This window comes from Anabrus simplex, chromosome X (assembly GCF_040414725.1).
Source record: "Anabrus simplex isolate iqAnaSimp1 chromosome X, ASM4041472v1, whole genome shotgun sequence".
In the NCBI taxonomy this organism is placed as follows: Eukaryota; Metazoa; Arthropoda; class Insecta; order Orthoptera; family Tettigoniidae; genus Anabrus; species Anabrus simplex.
The window spans coordinates 49,791,909-49,811,133 of record NC_090279.1 but is presented as its reverse complement, the minus strand read 5'-3'; the positions used below and the strand labels follow the sequence as shown (position 1 = coordinate 49,811,133).

General features: G+C 37.0%; 1 protein-coding gene across 1 annotated transcript in view; it reads left to right on the top strand.

Annotated features, from left to right (window-relative positions):
- The first annotated feature begins 821 nt into the window (after positions 1 to 821).
- LOC137503264 (uncharacterized) overlaps positions 822 to 19,225 on the top strand; it is a 40,571-nt gene continuing 22,167 nt past the window's right edge. The window contains exons 1-2 of the mRNA XM_068230806.1: positions 822 to 887; positions 5,393 to 5,488. Coding sequence (XP_068086907.1) covers positions 822 to 887; positions 5,393 to 5,488 — 162 coding nt within the window. The remainder of the gene's footprint in view (positions 888 to 5,392; positions 5,489 to 19,225) is intronic.

Sequence of the window (19,225 nt, the reverse complement as noted above, 5' to 3'; positions counted from 1 at the left end):
ATGTTTACACTGAGTAAGGAATATGACACCGTATGGAAGTGGAACAGATAATAACTCGTGCCAAGAAAAACAGAGTTTGAAGCCTTTTAAATGCCATGTTATCAGAAGTTCGTGAAGATCATTTTGATTGAACATGTCTCAAATAAAGAGATAGTGAATAAGCTTAATGAGAGGAGAATGGTTTGAGAGAATTTGATCCTGGGAAGGAAAATTTTGATAGAACATATCTCAAAGAACTGTGAACTTGTTCAGTTAGTTTTGAAGCTGATTGCAAAGGATAAAAATGGTAGGGAGATTCCAGTATTTGGACCACAGTGATCGGAGTGATATGCAAAACGAACAGTCACTGAATTTTCAAGAAAGGTCATCTTGTTGCAGTTTCAGTTCCATATAAAACTATATGTTAGATAGCTATTAATACGATATAATGTGTCATGTAATACTAGGGGTCCTTTGACTATGATCTTGATATCGACAGATAAGTTAAATTATATTTCCTATGGAAGTGATCACTGTTTTAGAAATCATGTAAAACTGCAGGTCCTTAGCTTTGATCGAAGTATCAGTCATAGAAAACTTGAAGTCCTATAGGTATGATCATAATATCAACAGTCATGTAAATTTTTTTATTTTTTTGGTATGATCATAATATTGATGGTCATATAAAATGACAAGGTTGTTGCTTAGTTTGTAGACAAACACCATAAGTATCAATGAGATCAATAAGGAAATATCTTTTTCTGGCTTATGTTTCAGTGTAAGATCAGTGGAAGTAATCAACCATTCCAGTACCTTCTTACTACTTCAGTTTGCAGTGCAAAATGGACCTGGAAGCAAAGATCAAAGAGGAACATGCCTGGCTTGAAGGAAAAACAACTGCATCACTTGTAGGTCTAATTCCAGATAAATTAATAGATGTCAGAAATGAACCCTTAATAGCTGAATAAGTTTGGCAGGAGCATAATTTTCTATGTGCTTCCTCAGTATTAACACCAGCAGTCTCCAATTGCTCAATGAGCTTCTATGCGTAGTACAATTCTGTTTTGTTTATTTGTCGGGGAGTACACCACAATGCACTACAGAAAGCAGCCAACTCTTAGGAACTTTAGGTTGAGCTTGGATTAGTCTGGACCTTTTACTGTCAGTATCGAAATTACTTCGGTTTAGGGGTTGAACCTTTTTTATTTTTCCCCTCTGATTAAAATAGAGGATGGTTGGCCAATTGTACTTTAAAAAACTAATATCCTCCTACACTACTGCACCAGCATTAGCACCACATGTTAAAAATTATTACTCCTACCATAATTAGAATAGAAGAAGTTAAATCACGAATCTTTCATTGGTGTTTTTGAGCCTGGATATAACAGTCTGCTAAACATCATGTCAACACAGGTCTGATTATTCTGGGTTACCCTCACATCCACAATGTGCTGGAAGATATGTGTTTCAAGGAACGAGCAGATTTGCCTATGACATACGAGGGATGAAATAGCTCAAAATCTGAATGTACATTCTCTCAAAATAAGTATTTTGCTCAGATGTTGAATTCCTCTAGAAAGACAGAATAGTGATTAGCTCATTTTATTCCTCAAATACAGGTCAGATTCTATGTTATATAGAGAACCATGTCTAAGGGCTCTAGAATGTATGATTTCTGAGAATGATTATATGCCCCTTCTTAGTTGGCTCTGACACTTTAAGGACTTAAGGCACATTAAACAGATTTTTTTCTTTCCTCTTTGTCATTATTTCCCTGTCCTTTTTGTGCATCCTTTTCATCCATTCCTTAGTTCAGCTACTCTTCTCTTCTGTATTGAATGTGGTAAGTTGGTATATTCTAGAACTTGTTACTTTAATTCACTTTTATTAGTTACTTAATTTATATGAAAACATAAGCTTTTAATCACAGTCCCTCCCCCTTAAATGCTGACAAGGTTTTATGAATCCAAGAATGAAATTTAAATGTATCGTAGTAGATCATAAAAGATCTTCTGAAACTGCAGATATACACTCCAACACTGCTGATTCTCCTCATCCCCTCAGCTCCTCACAGAACACTACATAACATGCTTGTAGTAGTAAAATATTTCATTTCTAGCTCCTTTGACCTTGGGCTACATCACATCTTTTACTGTTGTATGACTGTGATAAGTCTGCTTCTTTCATGTTTATGTTTTTTATTTTACACTTGGAACCATTGAAATATGCTGTTTGAAACAGAACTGTATTAATGTTTTATGTAGCCCCTGTGATCTCAGCAAAACCATAGTAGAGAATGAGATTCCATTATTTCAAGTAATTTTAATCTGTCTATAAGTAAACTCTATGCTGAGAACAAAAAATCATTTAGAAATGTAATGCTTCTAATTGGTTCAGACAACTTTTATGATTTGATTGATATGATTGAACATATGATAACAGTTCATACAATTTAGTGTTTATGCCTATGGCTGCTTCCTTCCAAATTCTGTGTGAGATAGCCCCAATTCCATCTCTGGTATTATATCTTCTGGTATGGCTAGAAAATGTTTCGCATTTTGTATTTTGTTCTCTGTCTCATCCTGTCTCTGAAATAAGGAGTGAGCAAGAATAATAACACCTTTCTCAGTACAGCCTTTGGATATAACAATCATCTGCTGGTAGAAACCTTCTTTAAACATTTGTGAAATCCTGAAAGTATCTGTAATACTGGAAATTAATGAATTAACATGCTCATTTGTAGGGAGCGGATTTTTATGTAATTACATATTTTTTTTGCGGAAGTTTTAACGCAAGTTACGAAGTTCATTATTCCTGTTGTGCATCCCCAAGTGTAAAAACTGAATCTTATTTCACATAAAACACATATTTTCACATTTTTTTTATGTAAATACATATTTTAAGAAAATCTATAATTAGCACATAAATCGCCAATATTTGTTGATCAATAAAATTTAAAATGCTTCTGTGTTATGAAACAATGCTCATATTTTCATTTTATGATTACGGTATTGTTTTTAACAGTGTATTTAACATAATGTATCTGAATGTTTCGGCTATTTATGGACTTCCCTCCATAAGTTCTAAAACTTGCTGGTCACTGGCTACGTCGTTATATTTAGACATCGATTTGATTTGCTGCACAAGATGTTTCCTTGCATGATGTCATTCCAACTCTTTATGAGTCAGTCCTCTCGGGTTTTGTTTATAGAATATCAGCGAAAGGCAATCACGGAGAGATAAGGTGACGTAATTCCGTTACGACACGGGAGACTCGGAAGAATATTGCCCCACCATTAGGTAGTGGAATTTCATCACTCCTAAGAGTAAGGTGAGCTGTTCGGGTCCACATATCATTCCCGTGGTCGTGTGATTTTGTATGGATTTATAAGAAATATTTCCTTCAGTGTCCGCTGCTATTCTTTTTATTGAAAAGTGATTAACCATAAATGCGTGTGCCGTAACCTGTAGAATAATGCCAAAAGAGAAGTCGAGTACAAGGTCGCGTCTTCAACAATATGTAGTGGAATTTAAAAGCATTTTCACTACCGATGGAAAAGTATTATTTTGCCAACCGTGTGGTAAACAGTACGTGCAGATCAACGTTCTCAACTAATCCAGCATTTGTCTGGAAATAAGCATACTGCGGCTCCTTCGCGTGTGCGTTCGCGACAATTACTAATAGCTGAACCAGCTACTTCAAATGCTGGCCCATCTAAATATTCCCAGTATTATTTAGATGTGTGCAGAGCATTTGTTTGCGCCGACATTCCTCATGGTAAAATAAATAATCCGGGGCTGAGAAATTTCCTAACAAAGTACATTAATTTTGAGCCTCCAGACGAATCTACATTAAGGAAAAACTGTCTCCCAAAATGTTACGAAGAAACTTTACAGAGAATTCGGGCAGTATGTGATAGCGAAAAACTGTGGGTGAGCATTTACGAAACCACTTATTCAAGTGGCATAAAAGTAGGAAATGTTGTAGTTGGTGTGTTGAAGAATGACAAAACTGCTTGCGAACATTCTTATTTGTTAGCGTGTAAAGAAATGCTTGCTGCAAATCACGTCACTGTAGCTAGGTTATTCAATGAAGCCATGAACTCACTTTGGCCAAAAGGTATAAAATACGACCATGTACTGCTTTTCCTTACTGACAGAGCAGCTTACATGAAAAAGGCAGCCGAAGGCCTTTGTGTGAGCTATCCGGAAATGATACACGTAACTTGCGTTGTTCATGCTCTACACAGGTTATATGAAACTGTGCGGGCTCAGTGTTCTCAAGTGGATAAATTAGTGTCTAATGGCAAAAAAGTCTTCGAAAAAGCATCCTCAAGAATCGATATCTTTAAAGAGAAAAACCCGGATCTTTCGCTTCCTCCTCTGCCTATTGTTACGTGGTGGGGTACCTGGCTTAGTGCTGTGGTATACTACGCAGACAATTTCGAAAATTTTGCATCCGTTGCGAACGTGCTAGATAAAAACGATGCGTCGTCAATTGAGATTCTTCAAGAGATACTAAAAGACTGCTCTTTGAAAAATGATTTGGCGTTTATATCTGCCAATCTAAGCTTCTTGTGAAAACTATAGACATACTTGAAAAATCCACTAACCTGTTATCCAAAACAGTGAAGGAAGTGTGCGCTGTTGAAAATAAATTAGATTCACTCCCGGCTTCGCAGGTACAGGGACTGTTACAGGTCAAATATCAAAATTTGTTCAGAAAAAACAGAGGATTTCAAACAATGTGCCAAATTTCTAATGCATTAGAGGGTGCTCATGTTGGCGAAATTGATGGCGTTATTATTGGTGACATTCCTCTCTTTAAGTATGCTCGTCTGACTCCCTGTGATGTGGAGCGATCGTTTTCGCAGTATAAGGCGTTCTTTAGAGATAATCTGCATGCATTTGTGATGGACAATTTGGAGATGACCTTTGTTGGTCACTGCAATTCTGAGACTACTTCTAGCAAGTAATATTCCAGCGTGTGATGGGTGAGTATGAACTGGTACTATTTTTTCAAAGATGATAGGTTGCTTTTGCCATATTTAAGCAAATCAGTACCTTTAAAACATACCCATTCATAATATCTACTATGGAATATCTAAAATTAATATACCATTCAGCACGTTTCCATACACAGACATCTTTTTGCCTTAAGGAGCGCGTTTGGTAGCACCATATTCTAACAAAAAACATTATATTTATTTACTTCTTGAGCGCGAGTAGTTATGTGATATGTAAAGGAAAATAATTTCAATTTTTTATCACATATTTTAAAGTTTTTCAGCACATAAAAAATAAATATTTTTCACATTTTTAGCACATAAAAATCCGCTCCCTACTCATTTGTTAGTGACTATATTTGTAGATGTGTGTTATGAGCATTACTAATATATCTTATTTTCCACAGGAAAATCTTGAACATGTACCAGAAGTGATAGCTCTGAAAGAAGAAGTTAACTCAGAGTTAACCGAGCCAGAGTCATCGCAGGAAAACTCTCTTGAGGTAATGTACGTAATTTGATAAGCCATCGTCAGATAATGGAAATGGGTAGAAAATGGCACAACAGATACTGGGGTTTGATCCATCTTTGTAGTGCACATGATTGATAGTCCTACCGATAATATACTTTTTTATGAGATTGACTGTTTACATACCTGGTTTTCACTTTTCCTTCAAGTTTTTCCACGATCTTCCGTTATGAATTGTGCAGCAGTTAGGATTATTCCAAGACCTCTATGTCATTTGGTAGCTGGTATCATTCCTACTAATACTTTTGAATTTGTTAATTAGTTTTGAACACAAAGTAGCTGAAGGATACATTCTTTTGTTACTGTTACAGGATATTTTACTGGTTGTTTCCAAATGAAACACCTTTGTTATCTTATGGATTATATTAATTATTGTTTTCTAAATAATACAGTAATTTATTGATACAAGTTGCGGGTGATATGCTTGTATACTGTGTTTGATTGCTTGTATACTACACACATTGTAGCCATCTCTTGGCAAGTGAAAAATATTCTTTTTCTCCCTAATGTGGTCTGTGATGGTACTAGTCCATTGTGACTTATAATATTTGTACCGGGAGGTGCACCTCAACCCCGCACATTGAAAAGAAGCGCCTTAGGGAACACTATCTATCGAACAAAACTTGAAACCGCTAATGCATGAAGTTGGGACATTGATCAGAATGTATCAGTACTGAATAACTGACTAATATGTTATTTTAACGTTTCCTAAACTGACTGGATTTCTTCGTTTTGTTTTGGTGTACATCACAAAGTTTGAATTTTTCTCCATAGATGTCCCCACAAAAAGCTGAGGTCATGCACTCTGGTGCAAGGTGGAATAATTAGTGATTTAAAGAAGTTTTGGGTTTTTAAGTTTTTTGAACTAAATTTACTTTCATTTATTTTGATACTTTGGCTTGCTTCCCACTCCTAGCTCTTTCCTGTCCCATCGTCCCCGTAAGACCTATCTGTGTCGGTGCGACATAAAACAACTTGTCCTCTTGCAGACAATCTGTTATATTTTATGGCGTTGATATTTTCAGAGTATCTGATAATCAAGGTACGTCCAGTCTGATCAAGGTACGAAGAGCTACTGTTGTTACATTTGAATCTGTATATTCCATACTTAGAAAAGCATTAGATTTATTTAATGAGTTAGAGTTGTGTAATATATCAAGATGTCTGTTATTGGTTCTAAAAGATATTTTCATGTTGTATTTTTTTATGAACATTGGTGACTTTATAAGTGTCTTGAGTGAATGTGAATGCAGTGGCCAATGCATTTTCCACTTTTTGTTGAATTAGTAAAATTGGTTTGTAGAAATCCTATGTATGGTGTGAAAATTTCATTTTCAGTGTAAATTGTTTTGTACAGTGCTTATGCAGTCTCATTCGACAGTATTAAGAGTCAACTTTTGTGAGATGCCAGCTATCTTTTAGCTGTTAAATTTTTACTGTAACTGGTTTTGCAGTAAAATTATGATGATCATTAAATTTTCTATTAATTGATAATTCACCCAAGTGTCATTGAAATGTGTTTGATCCATCCCAGTCTCTTTTCTTTGGAGATAAATTGACCCATAAGCACTTCTCTATGCCCATTTACCTTTGATCCATGCTTCACTTTTACAGCATTTACCCTGCATTTTACTAGTGTTTTCTTATATTTCTCTGAGTATTAGCTTGCAGATATTCCATGGGATAATTCTGGACATCGGTTTATCTTCAAGCAAGTGTACAATTTGTTTGATAATGTGGATAGGTCTGTGTTGATATAGGACAGTCAGAGTTCATTGTGATAAACCTACTTCCTGATTGTTGTCTCTTTTTCTCTGTCCCTGAGTGGGAGAATTTGTTTGTTGTATCATGTGGTACTGAATGTGCACATTGTCAACAAATGTTAGATGAAGTGGATTATTTTTGAGTGTTTTATACCAACTGAAGTTCTGTTAGAACTAAGAACTTGCATTAGATTGATCACCTCAAGAATCATGCCTTTAGCAGGTTTTTTTGGACTGTGTTGCAAGAATATAAGCATAAACTTGAAAGCATGGTCTGTCGTAATTACAAAGCCGATATGCTTCATAAATCTCTTAAAAGGATTCTGAATGCAATTGACAACTTGTGGACACTTTCTACAGATCATTCATTGCAACCGTCACAGTAAACTTGGGTACAACATAACCTAGTTCCTACTGTATTGAAAATCAAACGTTCTTGTGGATGATTCCAGTCCAAGAAGAGGTGCAGGAAAAGACTAAGACATACTGTATTGTGACCGTTCGTCATCAAGTTATGGACATGTTAGGAAGTCTGGCTAATTATATATGCCGTTTTCCGCAACATCCTGTGACATATAACGCAGTAGTTAGCATTCTGTATGCTTAACCGGGGTATGATCCGCGACACGCCAGTCCGGAGGGAGCAGTTTCCCTATGCTGTGATGAGAAGAAGACAGCGCAGTATTGTTAACCTTGAAACCGTGCTCTCTTTCCGAGCGAGCGAGAAGAGATGATAACGCTACAAACGGAGATGAAGGTTTTTAGAGACAGGGCCAAATTATGGTGTGCCCACTATAAATTCAACACCGCATTCATTACTACCACTTCACCATAATTTACGAAAATGAGGAAGAAGAAGAATACTTCTATATGACATAATTTTTCTAAATTTATGAAACGGGTCCCATTCGAACCAATGTATTTTATGCTGACTGTCAATGCATATAAATACAATACTTTATTAATGGATCAATAATGACGCCTATCATACAGTAGTACGCAGATCAAAGGCGACTACTGAAATCTGACAACATGTGGTAAAAGGTAGGAGATATTGCATGATGAAACATGACGCATGATTTTCCAAAAGGACACTTTCGAAATTATGAATAACCTACTGATCGCTTTGGTTTCACAGATGTTCAGTAGAAAGTAGAGGTCATGAGTTTTAATTCGATTGTTATCACGTCGTTCAAAAACTTCGATTACCGGACTGTCATTTCCAACAGGGGCATAATTCACCTCCCCCCTGACCATTTTGCCTGTAGGCTATAAATATATCCAAGACCTAGACACTGTATCTCATTATCAACTGTGTAACTGCAGTGGTAACACGTTACTTAATTGTTGTCTGTATAGTGGCAGCCCAACATATCAGAAGCGGACTTGAATATCAGTTACTTGGACATCAGTGTACAAAGTGTTGTGCCATTGAAGAAACACATCAACGTGATGTAAATATATTTACGGAATAAGCCGTGTGGTACAAGTTAATGTACATAATTGCCGAATAGAAGCCTTAATTTGGCATTTCAACATCACAATCGTCGAAGTTAATTATGACCTATGGTGCAATCACCAACGGAGGGCAAACGCTTCAGGTTATTTGGCGTAGTGAGACAGTTAATTAATATATGCAGGGGCTAATTATCACCGCTCCTGAGCATTTAAGAACGAGTGACATTTAGCAAAAATTAAATAACTGTTCTTGACAAAATTAATATTCGCATCCTCCAGGGACATTCGTTGTGATAGTCTGTGTGACGGTCAGGGAATGAACAGTGATTTTACAACTTATCACTACTTGCGTTAATCTGTTTGAACTTAAGAGTGGATCTTGTTACAAGTAGGCCCCCCTTTGAAAGTGCATAAAACAGTATTTCATAACTCATTCTCCATTTTTCTGTATGTTCGTGAGTGGTCGTCGAACCCAAGACTCGGAACCTACAAGAGTCGCGCCTGAGTGCCTGCAATCAGCTTTACAAGGATCGTCCCGAAATTCAACTGAGAAAACAGCAGTTCGAGTCATGGATCGTCGTATGAAGAAGAACCAAGGACTACTAGGAACAAGAATATTCATCATGTTCGTGTAAAGATCTAAGATGTACCCTAGATGACAGCAACCTTACTCACCAAGTGTTAAGTACATACTTTTATATACCCTAAACACGAGATATGCATGCCAGTAATAATAATATTTGTAAATATTATAATGTCATAATTAAATATTAAATATGTAGGGAACATTATGCGCGTATGACTGGGAAAGATTTATTATTAGGTAGGATCATCAAGTGATTTTTAAGATAATCATTGATATTTAAAAAAATTCATTTGCATGAATTATTATATAGACTTCAAAGTTCTTAGCTTATATGAACTATCTTTTGCAAGAACGGCAAGTTAGCTAGATTTATATTTCTTTGTCTGGTAAAGATCTTCAGAGTAATTTGGATATAAATGATACTTTGAGATTCGGGTATTTGTAATCCCAGATAATATTAGATAATCATTGGAGTTGATTCAAACTGAGGTGTAATTAATTTATAATTATATGTGAAATTGTGAGAATAAAATAACCTGAAATAATGGGGTTTTCTCTGTGAATTAAATGAACGGATTGAGATACGATGCCAAGACATGAGAGGGCGAAGCTGTAACATGTTTTGTTGTTGGAGTGATAAGGAAGAATAAATAATTATAGCTGTTGTGAGATATTGAATTGGGCTGAATATATAGCCAAATGATGAATAATAAGAAATAATGGCTTTCAAGTGAGTGCATACTTGACAATGAGCCGAGATGATATGTAAGAGAAATGAAAGGGAGAGTGACGGACGATTTATGGTATCCACAACCCAGGACTAGTCACAGCTGATATTGTGATGGACAGGTATATGCTGGTCGACCGTAGGCTGAGCAAAGTTTGCAGTCTCTAGCAAAGCGATGTTAACGGGCCAAGCTCTTTTCATTTACCAAAGTAATCTCAATCCCGTTCTAATTATACGTTGCAAGTAACACGGATAATTTCCGGATTTTGTGAAGGATAGATCCCTTCTCGTGCTAAGCATTAATTTAGTCTCTGATTGGAGTCCCAAAATTTTTACCTTGGAAGCCGAAGCCTGTTGGTTCGAATGATGTTGGAGCGAAGATTTAACCAGATATTATGGCTTGGTTAAGCCATATCTTCAAGATGTGTTGTGTAAATATATTTGATATTTTTTATATGTATGTTTCTGTGTGTTTTATCATTTCCCAAAGTATACTATGGTGATAGGTTTGATTCCAGCTTTTGACTGATTTTCTTTAATATATAATTTATTAGGTAAACCCAGGATACGCACATATATGTTCAGCATGTATGTTCATCGTAAGTGTTCAATGTAAATATACATTTGTCGTGGTCAAATGGATCACATGTTCGATACTCGGCAATGCAATCTCGTGTGTGTATATCAGATGTGCTTATATTGTGTTATAATTTCTTTTCTTTTCTCCAAATCATGACCGGTAGACAAAGGACACTATTTAATATCCATTTATGACTAACACATGAAGGATATCTGGTTCTTACCCAGGAGGCTCGAGTTCTATCCTCGGTACCGGAACCATATTTAATATCCATTTGTGACGAGAGTTTAGCAAATAAAGGATACCATTCAATATCCATTTTTTAAATATATATCATGTATCAGTGTATGTTGATCGAATGAATTGGTGTACACCAAGAATTAATTATGCCAAGACATTTTCAAGAAAAGAAGGCATATAATGTATATAATTGTATCAGTTTAATTGTTTCTTTTATACTTAAGTTGAGATACAACATTATTTGTGTGGTTCATATGAATATAATAAATATGTTTAGAATATATACTTGAACGGAGATTCTTCTCATTTAGCAATATTAGCATATCCCTCTCATATTATAGAATCCTACTTTCATTATCTTAGATAGTGCCTATTTTATTTCTTTATCGGACATTCCATTACCCATATTGCTCTACGAATTCAGCCGGTGATCTTATGAAAGTAGGGAGGATGAGACTTCAAGCCTGGTAAGTGACTTCTGGCGGTTCTCATCGAAATGTTCAATCTGTACATCTGTTTGTGAAACCAAATTAAGTAATATCGCACTGATATACCTAATGTAAGCCTCATTTTTGTTGCCCAATTTTTGGGGCCAGTTTCATTTTGTCACCCGATTTGCTCAGAGCTGGTTCATACTTAGTTTAGGTGTGACGACTAAAGCCCTAACGGTTGCAGTATATACACTGGGTTTCGCAAGAGACTCCAGAACACAGGGAAAGAATTGTCTTTGCCGAATTTGTGGCTAAGAAATCTGTAGCTGAATCGAGGCGCACTCACTATAATGACCTGTGTACAAGGTGTATCAGAACTATACTGATAAAAAAATCAGGTATGCTCTTGGTATGATGTTGAGAATGATGGTGCAGTCGTATTGCCGGGGAAATGTTTCTTTATGACGAAATGAAGTTACTTTGTTATTCTGGGCATGTAAGTCAAATTGACGAACTTGCTGTATTTGATGCGCCAGAGAGCCAGCCGTTGTGCGTCAGAAGAGGGAAGGGAGGCGAAGTGCAAAGTGGGAGGCAGAGGTAATTCTCGGTGCAAATGCACAAGTTTCTCGTTCGTTTCGCATAGTCGCTTCCGAGCTCCGGTAGGCAGTGTCTACTTTGTTCTACAGAAATTTACTACTAAGTGAACCCCATAGAAAGAGAAGACATACTTGTACCAAGAGTACAGGCAGTTTTGCAAGGCGTTCGCCACACACACTACTCATCCTGGGCAGAGTCCAAAGTCACTCACTACAACACCATTGTGAACTATGCTCCTAAGTGGGAGGTGGCCATACTGAACAATACTGTAATTGAACCATTGAGAGTGTTGATTCCTTCGTTCAGTATTTCTTGAATTTACAATGTTGTGAGTGAAGGAATACACAATCGTGACGTGGCAGCTTTGTACCTTCGAGCATGTTAATTAATGTAGAATATTACTGAGACAAACAGGCGAGAGCAGAAACAATCTGGTGCTTTCCTTGACTGACAAGTGTGTCTTAAATATGGTGTGTTCTTTAACAGTGTGTGCAGTCATGGCTATTTAATAAATGAACTGGGGATATTGCCTGTTGGAGACCATCCTATCGAAGTCGTATGAGGAAATTTTTCACACTTGCGAAGCATTATCTCTGTCTGCGTCATACATTCCATAACCCCACCCTACACTTGTCTTCTGTGAAATACGGCAGCAGCTCGTCAATTTGGATACGGCACATGGAAGTAAAAATTTAACCTTATTTTCTCAAAAAGAATAATTTTCCTCCCATTCTGATTGAACCATTGTTCTTAACTGAACATGAAGGGCATCCTTGATATTTTTTTGTCGGTATAGTTCTGATTAACACTGCACACCACTGAACTCAAAGGAAGGAGGAGAGAACTATTTTCAAGCTGAAAATAATTTACACAAGTATTGACCACTCTTTGTGCATTAGAAGCAAAGATGACCAGTGATTACAGGACAAACAAGAAATCCTCAAACATTGAAAACATCATTTGTAGAGACCTCGTGCATTGAATTCCCACATCACCCTATTGCTGATGGTAAGTCCCATCTTATGAATCACATCAAAGGAAGTCGACATTGCCATTAGGAGTATGAAGAACCATAAGGCGCCAGGACCAGATGACCTTCCAGCAAACTTCTGGAAGTTGTAGCATTTTAAAGAACTCATTATCAACTGTCTGACAAGCTTGTTCAATGCCAGAGTTGACTCTGGCTCTGTGCCCAGTCATTGGGCTACAAACATCCTTGTGACTATTTTTAAGCAAAATGACGATCCAGCAAAATGTGCAAATTACCGTCCAATTTGCCCCCAATTGTACATGAGAAGATATTTGAGAATATCCTTCATTATTGACTGGGTGAAATGATAGGCATTATTGCTAACCAGTGCATCTTCATTAAGGGTGCTGGAACAACTCGTACAATTGTCACTTCCAGAATGCTAATTGAAAAGTACTGACAGCATCAGCAGGCAGTGTACTTTGCCTTCCTTGATCTTGAAATGACTTTTGACCGTGTTCCACACCATGTGATCTGGTCTGCACTCATGACTATGGTGTACCGGAAATGCTTATAATTTGGATAATGATGCTATACACGAATATCAGACGTTATGTATGTTGTGCTGTCAACATCTCGGAGAGCTTCCAGGTGGAAGTTGGTGTGTACTCCAATGTTCCACTCTGTCCACATTGCCCTTTGTCCACGGCATGGACACCACCTCATGGGACCTGAAGAGGAGTGTGCCTAAGACTCTCTTATATGCAGATGGTGTTGCACTTGGTGATAGATCCAGAATGGGACTGCGGCATCATTGTGAAGATTCAATACCTGTTTCTCAAAATACAACCTTGGAATGAACAAAAAGAAGAGTGAATACATGGAGTCACCAGAACCATCTAATTGCTCCATCCAAGTTGATTCAGGTACCTAGGGTCATGCCTACAGGCTGATAGTGGGGTAGTTGTTGAAGTGCGAATTGTGATAAAAGCAGCAAGGATGAGATTAAGGGAAGTCACAGGCACACTCTGTGACTGAAGGATGCCACTATATATGATGTTCAGAATATACTGCATGGTACTACATCTGGTTGCTGTGTACGGCCTTGAATGTCGACAGACTGAGAAAGATATAGAGTGGCAATTGTACAACATGGGAATGTGTATACTCCATTAGTCGACGGGCATCGCAGTCCTTCATCACGTATAAAGACACCGTTCACCAGCAAATGGGCATCGCACCTGTTACACGTGAGGCATAAGATATGTCACCAATGGTATGGTCATGTCCTTTTGCAGTACCTGACGCAGTTGCCAATTTCACACAATCCTTTCATATTACTTAGCAATGTCCACATGGACCTCCAAAAAAAAATATTGAAAATAAGAAACAAAAATTTAAAACTAGAAATGCTGCTGGTATTGGTAACACTTCTGGACATACACCAAAGTCAATTCGTTGAGATATAGAACCAAATCTGTAGGGCTTAATTGATTAGTGTATGTATGAAGCAGTTATACCAGATAAGTGAAGAATTAGTGTAGTAGCACGCTGTGTATAAAGGAAATATGAAAAACATAAAGCCAATAATTACACAGTAGTCATCTTGACTGGTGTTGCATGCAAGCTCTTGGAATGCCAACTGTTTCGATAGAAGGTAGTTCACGTTTAGGAAACATTATTCCACTGAAGCTCATCTTGTAGATTCCAGCATGATATAGCAGAAATGTTATAGTCAGGAGGTCAAATGTATCACGATTGACATATCTGAGGCTCTTGTTAGGGTAGATCTTGTGAGACTACTGATAAAAATTAGTTCAGGCGGCCTAGATAAATAGTTGCTAAATGAATGACTATAATGACATGGCCAAATTATTAGAGTAAACATTAAAAAAATTGAGAATTGATGTCATATGGTGTTACCAATTTTTAAATTTATGACTTTAGTACTTGGTATGCATCCCCTTAGCTTTAATAAATTACTTGTTTCGACTGGGCATACTCTCAATCTGTATTTTACACTGGCTCTTTAAATCGTCACCATGAAGCCAGATGTGAATGAACTTCTCAATGAAGCCATTTTAGTCGTTATATTGAGTTTTGGATTTCAAAATCAAAATCAAAATCTCTTTATTTGCAAATGAGGTGTCTACCTCGGTGGCAAATGGTACACTAAAATACATTATTGTCAAGCACTAAATATTAAATTAACAAGAGAAGAAAATTTTTCCTATAATACAATATTATACAATTTACGCTAACAATGTTTTCTATTAAACACACAGCTCGTCCTTAATAAATTTATATTGTTTACAAAATTCTACTTATAATATCTCCTGTACTACTTACAAATATAGTCAACTGATATACAGTATGTGGAATTACTTCTTCAAATGATACTATACAACTGGTATAAGATTAATATTTACATTGCATTTATTTATTTACTTTTTTTTTTTTTTACCCGTTCTGGATCCTAAGTAGCATAACGACCAGCTGCGTCTTAACCAGAGCCCCTTTTGCCACCACTTTTCAGAGTTCCTGAAGGGCCTTCACAGCTACCGTAGCGGTCCCAGGGCCCTCGAAGTCCCCACTGTACTTCACCCCTACAGGCAGTCCCCTACTTTGGCTGTCCAAACTCCTTAGACCAGGGGATGGAATTAATTTATTCACACACATTTTTTTTATTTACAATAACCTGCACTGGTCGAATGCCCTCTAACACTTCATTTATTTTCTCTGTTGCTGTTTATTCTCTTCTTGAATATCTGTACAGATTTTGGAAAAGGATCAAACACTACCCCTGGTAAACTGTTCCACTCCTTCACACCCTCCCCAATGAATGAAAATTTACCCCAATCGCTTCTGCTAAAATTCCTTCTAATTTTATATTTGTGGTCAGTCCTGCCGATATAATTATTTTCCAACTGAAGCCTCTCACGGATATCTCCCCATGCTTCTTCTCCTGTATAGGCTCTATATAATCCTGTAAGTCTAGTTTTCTCCCTTCTCTTACTTAAAGTTTCCCACCCAAGTTCCTTTAACATTTCTGATAAACTACTCTTTCTCCTGAAATCCCCTGTTACAAATCTTGCTGCTTTCCTCTGCACACTATCTATTTCTTTTATTAGGTATTCATGGTGAGGATCCCAAACACTGTTTGCATATTCCAATAATGGACGAACCATACTCAAGTAACTTTTTTCTTTTAATTCTTTGTTGCATCCTTTAAGTAGCCTCATTATGACATGTAATGATCTGTATGCTTTCCCAACAATGTCATCAATATGATCCTTCCAGTGCAAATTACTTTCAAATCTCACACCTAAGTATTTGCACTTGCCATCTTTTGGGATAACTACCTCATCCAAAGTATATTCAAATTCAGTTTTAAAGCTCCTGTTTGTAAAAGTTGTAACAGTTGATTTGCCTCCATTAACCTTCATATTATTTTCTTCAACCCATTGTTGGATACTTTCAAGGTCCCTTCTTCAATTCTGAACAATCCTCAATGTTATTTATTTCTCTATAAACAATTATGTCATCTGCATACAATCTTATTTTTGATGTTATATTGTTCCCTAAATCATTTGCGTATATTAAGAAAAGTAACGGACCGATTATACTACCCTGTGCAATTCCCTTCCAAACTTTCTCTTCCTGAGATACATTATTTCCTACTTTGACTTTCTGAACCCTTGAATTTAGAAATGCTTTTATCCAACGTGTAACCCTTACGTCCAATCCTATTCCCTCCAATTTCTTTAATAATATTCCATGTTCCACTCTATCAAAGGCTTTGGAAAGATCTATGGCTATGCAATCTAACTGACCTCCTGAATCCAACTGATCTGATATGTCCTGCTGAAATCCCACCAGTTGTGCCTCACAAGAAAATTTCTTTCTAAATCCATACTGGCTCCTCATGAACCAATTTTTATTATCACATATCCCTCTGATGTACTTCGATATTAAACTCTCCAGAATTTTACAAACTATACTGGTCAGGCTGATTGGTCTGTAGTTCTCTGGTTTCCTTTTATCACCCTTTCCTTTATAAATTGGTATTATTATAGATTCCTTCCATTCCTTTGGTATTACACTATTATTTATGACATAGTCAAAGAGAAATTTTAAATAAGGCACTATGTACCACCCCATTGTCTTTAATACCTCCCCAGTAATTTGATCACTTCCTGCTGCTTTTCCTTGCTGAAGCAGTTGGATTTCTCTGAAAATATCTTCGTTTGTGAATGAGAAGCTTCTTGTTTCCCTCTGTCTCTCTCCCTCTCTATCTTCTGTTTCGGTTTCCAACTCTTGACACTCATCTACTGAATCTCTAAATTCCCTACTAAATAGGTTTGCTTTCTCAGTATCTGTTAAATAGTGTTCACCCCCTTCTCCCACCATTGTAGGAATTTGGATTCCTTTTCCTTTTTGATTCCTGATATATGAATACAGCTTTTTCCATTTCCCTTTGTGGTCATTACCCTCTTGAAGTATGCCATTCATATAATTCTCTTTTGCTTCCTTTTTCACTCTATTCAGTTCCCTCATTAGCTGTTTTCTAGTTTCTCTACTCTCCCTACCCTCTTTGATTTTCCTGTTTACTATTCTACATTTTCTTTTTAATTTTCTTATTTCCCTTGTATAATAAACAGGGTCTGAGGTCATTTTACCCTTCTTAACAGGTACAAATCTCTTCTCTCCTTCCCAAATAATTCCTTTAAATTTAGCCCAAAGTGTATCCACGTTACTCCCTTCACTTATCCAACAACTGAATTGTGATTTAAGGTAAGTCCCAAATTCATCAACTTTAGTTTTTCTGTACAATTTCTTGTCTTGTGTAACCCTCTTATTAAGCCTTTTTGGTACGAGTCCTACATCCATTATTACAGCCTTATGGTCTCCTATTCCTTCAATTACCTCAGTTTTATCAACAATTTCCCATGGTTTAACCAAGAATACATCTAGTAAGTTATTGAGACGAGTCGGTTCTTGTACTACTTGTGTAAATCCTCCCTCCCAAATTAACTTATTTGCCAGTTTCTGTTCATGGGCTTCACTTGCAGCTCCTTTCCATTCAACTTCAGGCAAATTTAGATCTCCCCCAATTATTACCATATCATTATTATTGTTTTTATGAGTATAATCTATTATTTTTTCAAAGATTTCCATGTCTCTTTCCTCTCTTCCAGGCCTGTATGTTCCTATAATTCCCACCTCCTTCATATTATCACAAACTAATTTTATCCCTAATATTTCATCCCTTTCATCGGTAAACCATTCATGTGAACAGTAAGTTTCCTTCACCAGAATAAACACACCCCCTCCCTTTTTATCTCCTCGGTCTCTACGATAGACTGTGTACCCTTCTGGAAATACTTCTCTATTACCCACCCCTTCTTTCAACCACGATTCCACTCCTATCACCACATCAGTCTCATAAGATTCCATCAATGTACCGAATTTTAATTGTTTATTTACTACACTTTGACAGTTTACCAAGAGCAATCTCAGACCCCCTTCCTCCCTAAAACTTGACTGTTGCAATTGGGTAACTTGAAATTCCTTACTATCCTGAGTTTCTTTTTCTAGTTGACTGAGCCAGCTTGAAGTACAGCTGGCTCTTTCTACTAGTTTTCCTGGTCAGTATTATAACTCAAGGGAGTTGCCTACTTTACAGTACATATCTTAAGATTAATAAAATCTAGAACAATATTTGCTATCTTTCGTTTACCTGAATTGTTTAGATGGAGGCCATGTTTTGTATAACAGTATCTCTCAAAACTGCTGCATTCTATAACCTGAGTATTCCGAAAATGTTTACAAATTTTAACAATATCTGCATTGACCTTGTCCACTTCAATGTTCACACACGAGTCTCTACTCAAATCATGCCTGTGGGGCACGTTCACTACAAAAACGTTAGTGTGGGTCAGCTTCCCTAGTGTATGTTTAAGTTGGGATCTTACATTCTTGGCGTCGTCGCGAGCTACGTCGTTCGTCCCACCGATGATAAGCACTGCATCGCCGCTCCCGAAGTTCCTAGTTGTTGCTTCTACGTTTTCCACAACACTGCTGATAGAAGCTCCTGGATATATTTCTCCGGTTGCTGCTATATTCTCGTCGTTAATCACTCCCGCAATTCCCCTTCCTTGGCTATCACCAAACACAGCTACCTTCGCTGATTTAGGCCTAATTGGGTCTTGAGTCTGAATTCTAGGCCTAAATTTTAAACTCGGCAGGGCAACGGATCGCGATGATTTGGTTTCACGCGCGCGATCACTTTCTTCCAGGATTAAATTATTTAGGGCAGAAAACCTATTTCTAATGTTTATTTCCGGAAATTCAGTTGT